The sequence below is a fragment of the Sinocyclocheilus anshuiensis genome, unplaced genomic scaffold (assembly GCF_001515605.1).
Source record: "Sinocyclocheilus anshuiensis isolate Anshui unplaced genomic scaffold, SAMN03320099.WGS_v1.1 scaffold238, whole genome shotgun sequence".
Lineage (NCBI taxonomy): Eukaryota > Metazoa > Chordata > Actinopteri > Cypriniformes > Cyprinidae > Sinocyclocheilus > Sinocyclocheilus anshuiensis.
This window is the reverse complement of record NW_015547674.1, coordinates 1,943,496-1,960,328: the sequence shown is the minus strand read 5'-3', so window position 1 is coordinate 1,960,328 and position 16,833 is coordinate 1,943,496. Positions and strand designations below refer to the sequence as shown.

The window sequence follows — 16,833 nt, the reverse complement described above, 5'->3', positions numbered from 1 at the left end:
ACAGCACGCTCCGCGCTTTGCTTGGCCAAACCAATTCACATCGAAGAACATCCGCAGATGAAATGCATTTGCCTCCAGCGACCCATTTTCTCCTTTCGCTAAACCTCAATGTCCTTCTCCGTTAATGTCACTGGAAGAACGGGCACTGATGTGACACAGTGGATCACGCGCTTTCACATTTATCAGCTCGGACAATATTGTCGCATAATGATGCGCTTCTTTTGATGTCTGCGAAGCTGTCTGAACACGAATATATTTGTCAGTAAGTCTGCTTTCCAGTGGTGCACATTCGATTTCCTGTCTACATACCACCAACTCTCTTCAGTCTGTCTTGATAGAGGAAATTGGGTAAGAAATAGACTGATGCACACACTATAATGGCTTAGAACTGTAATATGTAATAAAGCACAAGTGCAAACGTGTGGAGTGATTGCACAAATATGATATGATTGATAAATTGTACATAATTTAATAATATGTTATTGTTATTACAGCTGTGGACCCAAGTGCTGCTGTGTGTCTTTCTCATTGCTTTCAGTGGTGTTTAACTGATACTGGATTGTTTACGTGTTGTTTTTTGACTGGCTTATATTTTGTGTTTGCAATTTCTACAATATGTTTTTATAAAAGTATAAAAGTGTGGAATCAATGTGTGTTAGTGCGCGTTTGAAACAGAGAAATGCATCTGCATTTGTGTAACAGTGGCATTATTCAGAGGTTGAACAGCCATCGCAAACAGCCTTGCAATTTAATTTGCACGATCAAATATCGAATGATTCAAAAGCTTCTTCGTCCGTCCTCTATTGAAACACACACAGACACAGAAGCAGGTCATAATGCACATTACTGTAAGGTCACCTTCAGCATGTTCTCAGTCTCTAACCTCAGATGTGTAACCATGATTCAAAAGTATTGCAATATTTATATACAACCTCTGATAAAACAACAGTGCACCGTGTGTAGTTAACTCATTTGCAATGATTTGAATTATATTTCACCATGTACAACACAATAAGTACAGTTCACTCGATTGTTATAAGTGATTGAATCGCACCCACTCCCACTAACGTCTAATTTTTCAAGGCTGCATGACTAATAAGCATCTATCTATCTATCTATCTATCTATCTATCTATCGCACGCATCCATTCGTGTGTGTGTGTGTGTGTGTGTGTGTGTGTGTGTGCATATTCAAAAACATACACAATGACTCATTGCATTCAGGGTCTTTGCTAGGTGGAGTCTATATTTTTGTCTCTTTTCCTTTCCTGCTGGTGACATGTTTTGCATTATTCTACACTGATAAGCAAATATCTCCAGTCGTGTGTTTGACTGTAACAGTCTTGTCAATACCGGGAAAGCAGAGCACAGCGAGGTGAAGAGCATGTCGACTGTGCAGAAACATGATATTTGAAAATCCAGGTGTTGTCTCAATATTCTTGCATTTAGTCGGCTTAAGTGTGTTGTTTTCATCGTCACACGGCCTCAGTATGCCTATAGGATCAGACTAATGGGTTTGGATAATTGTGTTTGTATTGTTGAGAGTAATAGTGTAGGGTTTTAATGATTTTAACCCTGTAAAGCCTGCCATATGAAATAAAAGTCTGATTTTATTTTATTTTATTAATAGAACAGAATTCTTTAGAAAAACTATTTTAAAAAAGGTTTGCATATGTTTTATCTTTTGTGTCATGTGTGATACATCAGGCTTTCAGAGGCCCAAACTGAGCTAAATATCCAATTTGGTGCAGATGCGGATATTTATATGATCAAGAAGTAAGATTTTTAATAATCTTTTGTTGTGTTTTAATGAAGTGTACTTATTTTGATCTGTTGACTTAACATACTAAAGCACATTTCAAGTTAATTTATTTAAATGTACTAAATTGCAACTTCATTACAAATGTGTGTAATTACAAATATATTTAAACACAATACACTTTTCAACAGAAATGACATTAAAGTCGGGGATGCACATACGTTTTTAAGTCTGGTTCTCATGAGAGCACCTGGAGATTTGGTTTGGTGCTCACACTGCACATAGTGTGACCCATTCAATATAACAAACAAAAAAAAAACATTAATAATAGTAATATTATTATCATTATTGCAATTTATTTATTTAGGATTTAAAAAATAAATAAATAAATAAAGTGTGATAATACTATTATATTTTAAAATAAAAAGTAAGTATTAAATAAAATACAATTATTTATAGTACACTTAAAATGCAATACTAATATTTACATTTACGTTTTCATTTTCTTTTATTTTTAATAAATTAAAATAAGTTATTAGTATTACAGTTGGTCGATCTATAATGGTGATTGTGTATTAACAGCTGTCAACCATGTCGGTACGCAAATAAGCGGTCTAAACTGATTTACTCAGCACATTTTTTTTGTTTGGTATTATGTGCATCCCTGATTAAAGTACACTATAAGCATATTTCAAAGACAATAAAATTACAAAATAACATATGTACTTTCATTGCACTCTAAAATTCAGCTAACTGCATTTCATATAAATTTAAACTGTAATACAGTGCATTTTCATTTCATTGTAATTAGCATGCAATTAAGTGTCTGAAAACACTTCATATTATTTCTCTACTCTTTTGAAAAGTATGCTAAAGTGCACTTCTTTTTAACAGGGTGCTGCTGTTTACATAATTTCATTCAAACCGTGCATTTGGAAATAAATGGGAATAGTATATGCACATTATATGAGCAGCCTTTATTTTGGCATGCCACTTTTGTTTTTAAATGCCACACTGTGAGGAGAAGTGTAGTTAAACAAGTTAAACATGGTCAAAAAGCACACACTGATTGATCCACTGGTGTGCTACTTTTTGCTAGATAAGGATGGAACCAGAGCAGCAAATTCAAAGCCAGTGCAAGACTAATGATCTGGCATCATCTGCACAACCAAAAGGACCAGCAGATCCATCCTCCACATCTTCTCCTGCCCCTTCTACACCACCGACGGCTCCAGCCAGGCCACGCCGGCCCCAAAGGAGCCCACGAGTGGAAGGATCTATTGACGTATCGGAGCCCAAACCTCCAGAATCTCCTGAAGCGCAGCAGCTGAGCAGCCATGCTGAAGCGACCAAGCCCAACAGCTCCAATCAGCCCTCAGAACTCAGTGTTGATCATGGACCTCCACGTTTGGCTGGACAGAAGCTTTCAGGACACGCTGCAGTGTCTCGGAGCCACATTGCAATGAGGGCCGCCTCGCTTCCTCAGACCCCGTCTTACAGACCACCACTAACTGATCCCACCCTGCACCCGCAGAGGGCCCTGTCTGTCGCTGGCACCACCGACACTCAGACGCAGGTGGTGGAGGATTTCAGGTACGATTTTAACATTGTGCTGTATTGTGGTTTCAGTTTCAACTGGCAATTGCAGTTTCTGGCCAAGAGTGAAAATATTACTTTGAAAATGCTGCATAGGTGCTTAATAGACACTTTTCACTTTTTCAGCTTCTCAAAGTATGCTTATAATATTAAAGGGGTCATATGATGCGATTTCAATTGTTCCTTTCTCTTTGGAGTGTTACAAGCTCTTGGTGCATAAAGAAGATCTGTAAAGTTGCAAAGACTAAAGTCTCAAATCCAAAGAGATATTCTTTATAAAAGTTAAGAGTCAACCACGCCTACCTAAAACGGCTCGTTCTAGCACGCCCCACATGTCTACGTCACGATGTGGGAAGATTTGCTCATGTGGTTGCTGCAAGCCCTCCGGACGCTCCTTCGTCGAATCCGCAGGCCGCACTGTTCTCAAGCCAGCCTCCGCTCACTCTAACCTGCCGTGTGTGACGCTGTGTTTCGTTGTGAAAGCAAAACTACTTTGTTTGGTCTTCCAAAAGAGGACACGACTAGAAATCAGTGGTTAAGTTGTATTTACAACACTGTTCCAGAACAGTTCAACCCAAATATTCAGATGTGTGCAGCGCATTTTATGGAGGACTGTTTCCTGATCCTGGGAGAGTAGACTACAGTGCCGGCTGTTCTGACTCACAGACTGTAAGTATGTTTTTATATTTAAAGAATTTGCCGCTGACGATTCAAACGCGAGTTTTGGGCAGTGTAGAGTAGCACTTGTTAAAAGACAACACGTAAAAAGACAGTATAAGTCATTATAATACCTTAAACCGCATAAACACATTTCATTAAACCAAATACACAAAATAATGTTATTTTTAGCAACATCATATGACCCCTTTAAACCTTTATTGTTGACTTTTTAGTCATTGACTGTGTGTATAAATAGGGCTGGGTGATATGGCCAAAACAATTATCACAATACATGTCAAATCTTGTTTAAAGGCAGAGTTGTAAATGTGAACGAGTGGATCAACAAGAAGATAATGCATTATAAAAATGTAAACAATTAAGACAGTAAAATATATTTATGTTATTTAATTAATATAATTGATTGATAACAATAGTTTAAATGAACAGAATAATTGATACTTTTGACTCTTTTGATTTTCTTAAAATGGTTTAAAGGCTGAAATATGAAGTTAATTATTTTAATATAGTGTCAAATATAATTTCTTCCTGTGATCAAAGCTGAATTTTCAGCATCATTACTCCAGTCTTCAGTGTCACATGATCCTTCAGAAATCATTCTAATATTTGCTGCTCAAGAAACATTACTGATTATTATTATTATCAGTACTGAAAACATTTTTTCAAGATTCTTTGATGAATAGAAAGTTCAAAAGAACAGCATTTATTTGAACTAGAAATCTTTTGTAACTTTATTGTCACTTTTGAACAATTTAATATATCCGAGCTGAATAAAAGTATTCATTTCCTACACTCTAAAAAAAGAACTGACCCCAGACTGTTAACCAGTGTTTTTCTCCACTAACCTGCAGCAGTCCAGTGAGCTTAATCAAATTTTAAATACATTTGGGACGGCGCAAAGAGAAGTGCTTTTCTCCATCAACTTATAAACAGGACCTGCTTGTGTGTGTGTTGCTTCTCTTATTTCAGACTTTTAAATTCATATGCAACACAATGAAATGGTTGAATGAATTCTGTACCTACATTAAAGATAATTAACAATGTTAAACATCATGCAAAATAGTTAATCATTTTAATACAGATAGATAAAGGGGCAAGTTCGTTCTGATCTTCTTAATGTTGGATGAGTGAGTTAATCAGGTCTCACACACACACTGAGTGATAGTTTAGAGTGCTGATACCCTTTACTAGTCTCCTTCAGCCTCCTGTGATTTGTGCTGCAGGCTGATCTGTGCTGAAATAATCGTGTATGTTTACCAGCACCCTGCTTTCTCAGATCAGCTTGGGTTGGATTAAAACCTCATGTTTCATTGATCTTGGAAATTCTGTACTGCAGCGGTGTTCAGAACATCTCTTCTCCTGTCTCTGAATATGGTGTGGATCTTTAAATCTTCTCACAGACACTCATTTGAAAAACTCAATTGGAAAATGGAAATTCGTCATGAAGCTTAGTGCAAGTAGTCAATTTCTTAATATAATAATCTGATGTCACTCTTTCAGTAATAGTACACATAATTTTAACTTGCCTTAGTGAGGTGAGAGATCAAGGCAAGATTAAATCTGAAGCACATGTACTCTCTCACACACTTATTAACCTTTTGAGATATTTAAGAATATAAACAGATGAAAGGAATAATTCACCCAAAAATGAAAGTTTGCTGAAAACGTGCTCACCCTCAGGCCATCGAAGATGTAGATGAGTTTGTTTCTTCATCAGATTTGGAGAAATGTAGCATTGCATCAGTGTCTCAGCAATGGATGCTCTGCAGTGAATGGGTGCCGTCAGAATGAGAGTCCAAACAGCTGATAAAAACATCACAATAATCCACACCACTCCAGTCCATCAGTTAATGCCATGTGAAGTAAATTTAAAAGAAAAAAATGCTGTGTTTGTAAAAAAAAAAGAAGAAAACAAAACAAAACTCATTAATAAGATTTTTAAAGAACTTCAAAACGTTGCTTCTGGCCAAAATATGAGTCTATAATCCATAATAACACTTCCTCCAGTGAAAAAGTCTCTCACATCAAAATCCACACACATATTTGTTTAGAGCTGTTTTGGACTGATTTGGCTTTTGCTGGATATTTGCTGATTTCTCTCTTGATTCAGACAAGATGACTTTTTGACCAGAGAAAGCAATATTATGGATTATGGACTCCATTAAGAAACGTCTTAATGATGGTTTTGTTTGTTACAAACACGCACCTTTTCACTTCACGTGGCATTAACTGATGGACTGGAGTGGTGTGGATTACTTGTGGATTATTGTGATGTTTTTATCAGCTGTTTGGACTCTCATTCTGACGGCACCCATTCACTGCAGAGCATCCATTGCTGAGACACTGATGCAATGCTACATTTCTCCAAACCTGATGAAGAAACAAGCTCATCTACATCTTGGATGGCCTGAGGATGAGTAAAATCTTTTTTTGGGGGTGAACTATTCTTTTGAAATAGATTAGAAAATTATGTAAATGCAAGGCTTCTCTCTCTTTGAAATAAAGGTGGAGTCTAAATAGTGGAGGGATGCTGGTGGAATTATTGAAAAATATACTGAATATTTATATATTCCTAACATTGTTTGGGTCTTCAGTGAGATGATTTACTAATATATTTAACTGCAAAGGAGTGATGTGATGTGACACGACAAAACTAGGTTGCTTTTTTGCGACTGTGCAGTGTTGTGTGTAATTGCCCTGATGATGCTCTCACTCCCTTTTCATTTCTTTAACTTGTTTATTCACTAACATGCCGCAAGGCTACTTATTTGCACACCATCTTTGCATGCTGTTTGTTAATTGAACAGATGAATTCTAGGCCAAACCCACAATCTGTCAGTCTCAACAGTCACAGCTTCATTCTTTCAGTGTCCCAATTAAAGATTTACAAGAGAAAACGCTCACATTTGCCAGTTGCATAGTAATGCTGCTGGATACTGTGCCTACTAACAACCAACAGCAGAGACTTGGCGACTGTCAGTGTGAACACGCGCAACACAAGATGATTGCTGTTCTCTAATGTCTCGTTCTGCCAACAGGGTGCACATTATCACGTGGAACGTGGGCTCAGCCATGCCTCCTGACGACCTCACTTCATTACTGGGGCTGAATGTTGGTGATGGGAACACAGACATGTATATTATAGGGTGAGATTTCCATTGAGAGCCGCCGCTTTTCTAAATGAAAGGTGCTCGGCATGAAAAGTGATCACAGATGCATTTCTAATGTACTTGTAAATGTAAATGTACTGCATACATTTCTCAGAAGATGTCAAGAATTCTAGATTATTATCATTTAAAGAAAAAATTAAATTCAAAGGTTATACTGTTGAATTTTTAAGAAATTAGATTTTTCTATGCCACCATAAGACGTTACATACTCCACCAGTATTCATATTAGTGATCAAAAGGTATTGTTTTCATTCAATCCTGGTACTAATAGTTTTTGGTTGGATATTACAGGGTTGAAGTTCAGTGTTTAAATGGAACATAATGGCCTTAATTAATGATTTCAGTGCACCACACAACATGTTAGTGTTTCATTTTAAAATACCAAGAATCGCTGTGATTTTCTCCCCCCAAAACAGAGTGAAATATTGAGTTTGGCAAGGTCAATGTACTTGTAACCATAATGAAATACAAATGAAGAAACATATGATTGAACTACACTGAAAGTTTGGGGTCTGTAAGATGTTTTTGAAAGAAGTCTCTTACGCTCTTTAAGGCTGCATTTATTAGATCAAAAAATATTTTGAAATATTATTTCAGTTCAAAGTAGCTCTTTTTTTATGTTAATATATTGTAAAATGTAATTTATTTACTAAACTGTATTGCCAGCATCATTACTCCAGTCTTCAGCGTCACATGATCCTTCAGAAATCATTCTAATATGCTGATTTACAGCAAGATTCTATGATGAATGTAAAATAATAATAAAAAACAGTATTTATGTGAAATAGAAATGTAATGTCACTTTTGAGCAATTTAATGCATCCTTGCTGAATAAAAGTATTCATTTCTTTAAAAAGAGACAAAATCTTATGTATGTGGTCAAGAATACTTCATGTAACGGAATTGAAATTGCATGATTCATTTTAGAACAGCTGCACAGACAAGGAAAGCGCAATATTTTAATTTTAATAACAGCAACATATCAGATCATGTGATTTTATGAACTTTGTTCAGTGTCCTATTAATGACATCAGTTGGATCTCAGATCTCAGGCATGACAATAATACACATAATTTTGTGTAGAGCAAGTGTTCATCAGAAGAGATGAGGTTAGTATGTTATAATGCTGTAAAGTGAAGGTCATAATCTAGCACATGACCCACATAAGCACACTAGAGATACAGAAAAATCTACCTTGAGCTCTGTCTTGAGCTCTGTTCTACCTCACCTTTCTGATATTTTCTGTCCTTTCATTTCAGCTTCATCTCCTGTCTGTATTTTCTTGCTCCCTCTCTCAGCTTACAGGAAGTGAACTCTATGATCAACAAACGACTGAAAGATGTTCTTTTCACTGACCAGTGGAGCGAGGTCTGCATGGACGCTCTCAGCCCCTTTGGATATGTACTGGTCAGTAATGTTCCCTTTAAACACGCACACGCACACACACACACACACACACACACACACACACACAGAGAGCCTCAGGGGTCACATTATGTAATAGTGACTGAGTGGCTGAGGATGAAAATCTCTTTGCTGGTCTTTGTCTCTGTCATGCGGCTCATGTTTCGAGACTCCTACCTCATTTTATCCAGCTTTATTTTCTTTGTGGAAAAATAATCCCATATAAAAACAATGTGGCATACTACACATCTTTATTGTTGCATGCAGTATTTAGTATTCGGATATACAGTGTGTATAGAAAAGAATAAGAAGTCTAGATGTGCAGAGTTAGTAGAGCCAAATCCCAACAGACTAAAGGCTGTATTTAAAGCAAAAGTTGGTTCAACAAAATACTGACACAAGGGGTGATCCTTTTTCCAACTCAGTGATTCTGTTTTTTTATTTTTTCTGACATGTTGGTGTTTTATCTTTCACTTGGATGTGTGTGTGTGTGTGTGTGTGTGTGTCATAATTGAAATCACTTCTGCTTAATCACACTGGAAATGGAAGTTCCAATAGAACTCATTGCATTGTATGCTGTATTTTAGTATCATTATACTAATATACTATTACAGTTTTTGTTAATGTTTGTCATTTTTGTCAGTTTTTTTTATGTTGTATATACTGTATAGTTAAGTGTATATGTATAGTTTTTTATGAATTTATTTACTAGTTTTAGTTTATTTAGTTTGGGTTATTGCAGCACTTCAAGTTAAAGTAAAGTAAACAAAAATGAGAAATGTTGCCTGGGCAATTCTTTTATTTGATTTCAGATAACATTTATTTTGTATTTTATTTAGTAATGAAAATGTTTGTTTTTTATGGTTTTAGTTGACTATAATAACCTGATTGTAGAATAACTTCTGATTTATCAATCATGTGAGTTTCAGATTTAGTAATTTTGTTGCATTTGTTTATTTTTTGTTTTATTTTTACATTTCTATTTAGCTTTATTTTTTATTCCAGTTTTACTTTTAGTCATTCTAGTACCTCAACTTAAAACTTATTTTGTTTCAGTTATAGCTGCCAAGGCAACATTTACAACTTTTATATATTTTTTTTAAGTTTGATATTCTAATATTTATACTTTATTTCTGGTTTATTTGAATTAAAAAAAAACTAATTCTAATAGTTAGAGAGCAAGCGATAGGTTCTCAGGTTGTGTGTTTTTATAAACCCGGCTCCATTTCAAGCCAATAAATGAACTGGATGCAGGAAATATGTCCATTTCTTCTAACTTGACTCATATGTGTGTGTGTGTGTGTGTGTGTGTGTGTTTCTCTCTGTCTGAAGGCCACATCTCAGAGGATGCAGGGAATGCTGCTGCTGGTCTTCTCCAAGTACTTTCACCTGCCGTTCCTGAGAGGCATTCAAACACAGAGCACTCGCACCGGCCTCGGCGGGATCTGGGTACGTTATCTGTGCGTAGACCTTTCCATGGCCGCTTCTCCAGGTGCAATCTCATACTTTCTCTTTCTGATGTAAGTGTGCGGTTATTTGCCACGTTTCTGTATCAGAGTCCTTCTCAGCAGATATGTCTACCAGTGAATCCTCATGTGCAGATATGAAAGGTTACAGGAAGCTGTTAACGAGGTTCTGTCAAATATCTCATGCAGTGCTTTACTGAAATATTAATAACGCGCTGATCACCTGATGAATACTGCATGATGAATGGTTACTGCACACCTGTTTCATATTTTGATTAATTAGTTACCATTTCTGTTCTGCTCGTCTGAGTCGAGTTTCGCCTGCAGATTTTAATGGAAAGATCTGCAGAGTTACATTGATTTAAATGCATGGACATCACTAAATTCTGCACATCCACCAACTCTTGTATATGCATTTATTATTATTTTGGCTAATTTGACAATGCCTTCAGTTACCAAAAACACTGTTGCACTTTAAATATTTAACATCTTTTACCATATACAATTCCACAGCATTTTGCATATATTTCTCAACAAATCATTGTAAAAAAAAAAAAAAGGGGGTGTAAATTCCTTGCATGTCCAATTGTAAGTGTGGTGACCAGTGTTATTTAGTATCATTTATATACTAATGCAGTTTTTGTTAATATTTTCTGTTTTCATTTTAATTTCAGTTAAAGATTTATTAATTTTGTTGTGTGTCATTTTTATTAGTCATTATTTTATTTATCTTACTTTTGTATGAAACAAGTTTTTGGTAACACTTTGCTGGGAAGCCTTTATGTATAATGCATTATAAAGGTATTCATAATGTATGTTGCAATGCATTACATATTTTCATAAATAATTGTAACCAAAGTTAAAATATGCATGACAATATTTGAAGGTTTGTCATGTGTTTTACTTTCTAAAAGTCTAAAAATGAATAGATATATGGTATTATAACTGTGGTTACAATAATTCATGAGATCATACGATGCATTATAAGGTGCATTACAAGGCATAATGAATGCATTAAAACTACTTTTATAATGCATTATATATAAAGGCTTTAAATAAAGTGTTACCAAGTTGAATTTATTTTATTTTATTATTTTAAGTAATGATTTTTATTTATTTATTTATTTGTATTTTTTTGGTTTTAGTGTTAGTTTTAGGGTAAAACCCCTGGTCTGAGACACAGCATGACATGTCAACGATAATTAAAAGTGAGCTGATCAACCATGTCTTCACTCTTATTAGGTTCAGGGGGAAAAAGTCTTATCAAGAAAGAGTTTAGAACTGTTTAGAATTTCTGAGGTGATCAGGACTTCATGAGAAAAATGAACTGATCTCTGCAGGGAAATAAAGGAGGCGTCAGCGCTCGCATGAATGTGTTCGGCCATTCAATCTGTTTCTTGAACTGTCATCTGCCCGCACACATGGAGAACTCAGACCAGCGCATGGAGGACTTCGAAAGCATCCTGCAGCAGCAGCAGTTCGAAGGACTCTCTTTCTCTCTCTCACACACACACACACACACACACTATACGATTTACAAAGTATAAACACATTATTGTTATTACTGCACCCATATTTAATTCCCATCAGGGCCTTACAAAGAAAGTGTAACTAAGTGAGCCACAATTTGCACATTTATTATAATTCATAATTATTTATCTCACCAACAGATGGTGCCGTTGTATTAGTTTCCCTCAGGGATGAGTTGCTTCTCAACTGCTTTTGCTTCTGGTCCCAGATTTTATATTAGACATACAGTTTTCTGTATGTCTAGTTAGATTTGTTTTTGCAAAATTAAAATAAAAGAACATGTCCCTACAATAAAACATTTATTTATTTAGACAAAGCTAACCATGTCTAATTCTGCTCATGCTTTTCTTGTCATTAAATTAATTTACTACAAAACACTGTAGTTGGAAATGTTACTTTCTGGCGAATTTGCATCTCATTCGTATGTTATTGTACCATGTGCTCATGCTCTACTGATGGTTAGATCTATTTATATTTTTACATGAATCAAATTGTACAAATGCATTTTAAATTGACAATTTGTAAGATCTGTTGTGTTTTCTAATGAGATTATGTTAGTAGAGTTTGCTATGATTATATGACCAATCAATGCAATTTATTGGCCATATGACCTTGAAACTAATATTGAAATCTGTACGATGTGACTCGTGGATAAATGTTTGCAGTATGGTTTTCTGGTTTGGAGACCTGAACTTCCGAATCGACGACCTGGATATGCAAGTTGTGAAAGCAGCCATTGACAGTAACAAACTGTCCACATTATGGGAAAAAGACCAGGTGAGTCCCTCTAACTGTCAAAGATCATGTTTTTACAGATAATAACATTGTCAATATTATGAAAATATGAAATGCTTTTGAAGAAGGAGTGACTGTTTTGTACAAGGCGTTTAGGTACCTTTTAGTTTAGCTCGAGACATTGACAAAACACAATGCATTATAAATATGTTTGTTTAATCTATATATTTCCCTGTGCTAGTATAGTGACACTAAATGTAGAGTTGTTCTCTTTGTCCTGCAGCTGAATATGGCTAAAGACAGTGAGACTGTGCTCGAAGGCTTTCACGAGGGCCCGATTAAATTCCCTCCTACGTATAAGTTTGATGTGGGTACAGACACGTATGATACCAGGTAAAGGAAATTTCATACTTTTAGATCCATACATTTTTCATTTGAATCAAATCATGCTTCTAAACAGATTCAGATGGACTAAAAATAGTTAAGGATTTGTAAAGGGTTAATTTGTTTTGCATACATACAGTACACTCACGTCAAGCAATATACTGTATACTATATAGCAGATTCCAGTCTTATTTTTTATTTAATCACAAAAAGTAACTATTATATCAGAGAGTTCTTTATATAAAATTGGATATATAAGTGTCCAACTTCCGCACATAGTACACTCATGTAGGGTCATATACCCACTGTATATATATATATATATATATATATATATATATCTCTATATCTATCAAATTTCAACTGCTTGATTACTTTTATTGTCACAAAATGCAGCTATATTATCATCCATCTGCTAAATGCGACTATAAGGCATGAAGATATTATTAACATTAACATAACACTGAAACAGTGTGTATTGTGAAAAACATTACATACATAAATTGGACTTCACTTTATATATATATTTTTAGTATATTTTTTATATTATGTAATATTTTTCACATATTTTTAGTATATTTTCTTCCACCACAACAACCTTATGTAATTTTAAAATTTCACAGCCATTTTTCAAGTGGGGAGGGAGTTATGAGTCTTATTGTACAGTAATCTGATTTCATTCTAAATTATCAAGTAAAATTCAGTATTGCATTGTATGTGCCCTAAGAGAATATATGCTGCTATTCCTGCAAATTTATAGCATTCAGTTCCTGCAATGCTACTATTATTATTGCGGTTGCACTTTATTTTCAGGTCCACGTCTATTAACTATGACTTTTGCCTCAATAAACTCCTAATTTGCTGCTTATTAATAGTTAAGGTAGTTGTTAAGTTTAGGTATGGGGTGAATTAAGGGATCTAGAATACGGTCATGCAGAATAAGGCATTAATATGTGCTTTATAAGTGCTAATAAACACCCAATATGATAGTTATACTGTATGCATGCTAATAAGCAACTAGTTAATAGTGAGAATTGGTCCTTAAGTGTTACCATTGTTGCATTGTTACTTAAGTGAATCTTTTTTCTTTCTTAGTGGTAAGAAGCGTAAGCCAGCATGGACTGATCGCATACTTTGGCGGTTGAGGCCGATGGCTCAGGTCAGCAACAGCATGTCGAGGCGCAGCTCGTTGTCAGGTCTAACCAGCGGAACCTGTGTGTCACAGCATTTTTACCGCAGTCACATGGAGTACACCGTCAGTGACCACAAGCCCGTCTCCTCTATTTTCACTCTGCAGGTCAGCACACTAACATGGTTCTAAACTAGTTCCTTTTTTTGGGTAATCTGAAATATCGAGAGATTGTTTACGGTGGTCAGAAGAGAGAAAGAAATTTGCTGAAAATGTCCTCGCCCTCAGGCCATCCATGATGTAGATGAGTTTGTTTCTTCATCAGATTTGCATCACTTGCTCAGCAATGGATGCTCTGCAGTGAATGGGTGCCGTCAGAATGAGAGTCCAAACAGCTGATAAAAACATCACAATAATCCACACCACTCCAGTCCATCAGTTAATGCCACGTGAAGTGAAAAGCTGCGTGTTTGTAACAAACAAAACCATCATTAAGACGTTTAAACTTCAAACCTATGCTTCCAGCTAAAATACTAGTTCTCTATCCATAATATTGCTTTCTACAGTGATCAGTGCTTTCGTCTGAATCAGGAGAGAAATCTGCACACACCGTTTACAAGCCAAATCAGTCCAAAACAGAGCTAAACAAATATGTGGGTGGATTTTGACGTGAGAGACAACAGGAGATGGACTTTTTCACTGGAGGAAGCGTTATTAGTCAAGTCAAGCTTTATTAAGATCTCTTACGGGCAATTTGGATGCAGTGAAACAGACATGTCTCATTCTGACGGCACCCATTCACTGCAGAGGATCCATTGCTGAGCAATTTCTCCAAATCTGATAAAGAAACAAACTCATCTACATCTTGGATGGCCTGAGGGTGAGCACATTTTCAGCTAATTTTCATTTTTAGGTGAACTATTTCTTTAACGCCAAGTTACACATACTCTAGGATAGTGTTATAAATGTACTAGGTTGCTGTTTCACCTGTCATGAATGTATACACTTATTGAGAGCAACTTTAATGGTGGGTTTGTGCAATGTGTTTAACGTGATGTTCCTTGCAGTTCCCATATAAGGTGGACATGCCTTTGGTAACACTCTTTGTGGAGGATGAATGGAGAGAGATATCAGATGCAGTGGCCAATTTCAAGGCGGCACCCAACTTTCCTCGAAGCTCTTGGGACTGGATTGGACTTTACAAGGTTATTTCAATAATTTCATCATTTCTGAGCATCTACATGTCGGAGTAAGATGGTAAATGTAGCGATACAGATATAATTTTTGTCACTCGAGTTGTGTTTATATGTACAAAAATGTATATTCACAGGTTGGGTTTAAACATCATAAAGACTATGCGAGTTACGTTTGGGCCAAGCAGGAAGAGTCTGATTTCCTGAGACAGGAGCACCAAGTAAGGGCAAATCATACATTTAGTTGCACAAAAAAGACATTCACTTGTGTAAGTAAGTCAAATATCGAAGCTTGTGAATTTTACTGAGGAGTTTTTGATTTGGACTCTCCAGGTGATTTTTACCGAGGAAGAATTGCCAAAGGATTCAGGGGACTTCATACTGGGTTATTATAGCAACAATATGAGCTCCATTGTGGGCGTCACCGAGCCATTCCAGGTACACAATCTCTTTAGCTTTTAACTCCAGCATGTACTAGCTATGCACCATAAAACTCTTCTCATTGAAACTATTAAATGTATTTCCGTAAACTGAAATAAAGCTAAAATAAAATATAAATATTAGATTTAAAATGAGGTTAAAAGGCTTTAAAAAATTGTAAATGACAGCTAACTGAAATAAAATAAGATGAAGCCCATAAAATGCAAAAATTACTTTTTTTTGTAATTATTAGTAAATGTTATTTAAGATGAACACGTACTGGACTTAAGCAACTTAGGTTTACTTGATTACCCATACATCATTTTTAGAAATGATGTTCAAATTTCAGTATCAATTATCAGGCTTTTGAGGAAAGTGTATTTGTTCATATTTCAATCATCATTGTATTGCATATAAAAATATAGGCAAGACATGTTACTGGGAGATATAGAGTGAGAAATCAGCATCGGCACCGAATTACATATTCATGCTCAGTTTGGACCTCTGAATAAAATTGAGGTGTTTTTTCCTCCTCAAGTCTGAGCTCCAGATTCTCACTATATCATACTATTTGAGCCATAAAAGCCTGATATGATATTTTTTAGATTTTTTTTTTTCTAAAATTCATCTTTAATAAAATGTTCCATTTAAAAAAAGTACGATTTTTCGGACTATTATTTCATATGTCATGCTTTACAGGGTTAAGTAAGTACTAAAATTGCTAAAACTGAAATAAAAAATAAAAGCTAAATAGAATTATAAAAAAAAAATTATAAAAGTGCACAAAAAATAAACTAAAATTAACACTTTCCCTGCCAGCATTTTTTTTAAAGTTTCAAGCCACCGCCAGCATTTTTGATAATTTTCACAAAACTTTCATGGCCTCCGGAATATAAATATATATCGTTGTATGAATATCTGAACCTGTCAAAAGAAAGAACAGAGCCTCTGCTTAAAAAAAAAAAGTTTTATTCTAGCTTCATGCATTATTTTTTTTATCAACACTTGAATATGGGTAAGTTTCATGAAAAAAAAAAAACATTTAGAACAAAAAGACTACATCTAGATCAGATTCAGAACGCTGATCAAAACATGGAGTAGGTTGAGTCCATCAGCACCCGAAAGCTTCACAGTCCTAAACCACTTCCCTGACCGACATTTCATTCTGTAACGTTAGGCAGTTTTGATTTATATGCTGTCTCATGTTTGATGATCACGTTATTTTACATATGAATCTGCTTACATACATGATCGCTTGTTTCTTATTCACCTGTGTTTCAATCCGAAGATTCATTCCTCTTTCCAAAGATCCTACCATATAATAGTGAAAACATGGAAAGCTGGGAAATTCTGTCAGTGGCAGGGGAAAG

The 16,833-nt window shown here is 35.4% G+C and overlaps 1 protein-coding gene across 1 annotated transcript in view; it reads left to right on the top strand.

Moving 5' to 3' along the window:
• Nucleotides 1–16,833, top strand: part of inpp5jb (inositol polyphosphate-5-phosphatase Jb) — an 18,196-nt gene continuing 1,363 nt past the window's right edge. The window contains exons 1-12 of the mRNA XM_016505439.1: nucleotides 1–348; nucleotides 2,858–3,351; nucleotides 7,071–7,178; nucleotides 8,501–8,609; nucleotides 9,939–10,055; nucleotides 11,413–11,579; nucleotides 12,265–12,379; nucleotides 12,621–12,730; nucleotides 13,817–14,018; nucleotides 14,918–15,055; nucleotides 15,181–15,264; nucleotides 15,377–15,481. Coding sequence (XP_016360925.1) covers nucleotides 2,864–3,351; nucleotides 7,071–7,178; nucleotides 8,501–8,609; nucleotides 9,939–10,055; nucleotides 11,413–11,579; nucleotides 12,265–12,379; nucleotides 12,621–12,730; nucleotides 13,817–14,018; nucleotides 14,918–15,055; nucleotides 15,181–15,264; nucleotides 15,377–15,481 — 1,743 coding nt within the window. The 5' untranslated portion in view covers nucleotides 1–348; nucleotides 2,858–2,863. The remainder of the gene's footprint in view (nucleotides 349–2,857; nucleotides 3,352–7,070; nucleotides 7,179–8,500; nucleotides 8,610–9,938; nucleotides 10,056–11,412; nucleotides 11,580–12,264; nucleotides 12,380–12,620; nucleotides 12,731–13,816; nucleotides 14,019–14,917; nucleotides 15,056–15,180; nucleotides 15,265–15,376; nucleotides 15,482–16,833) is intronic.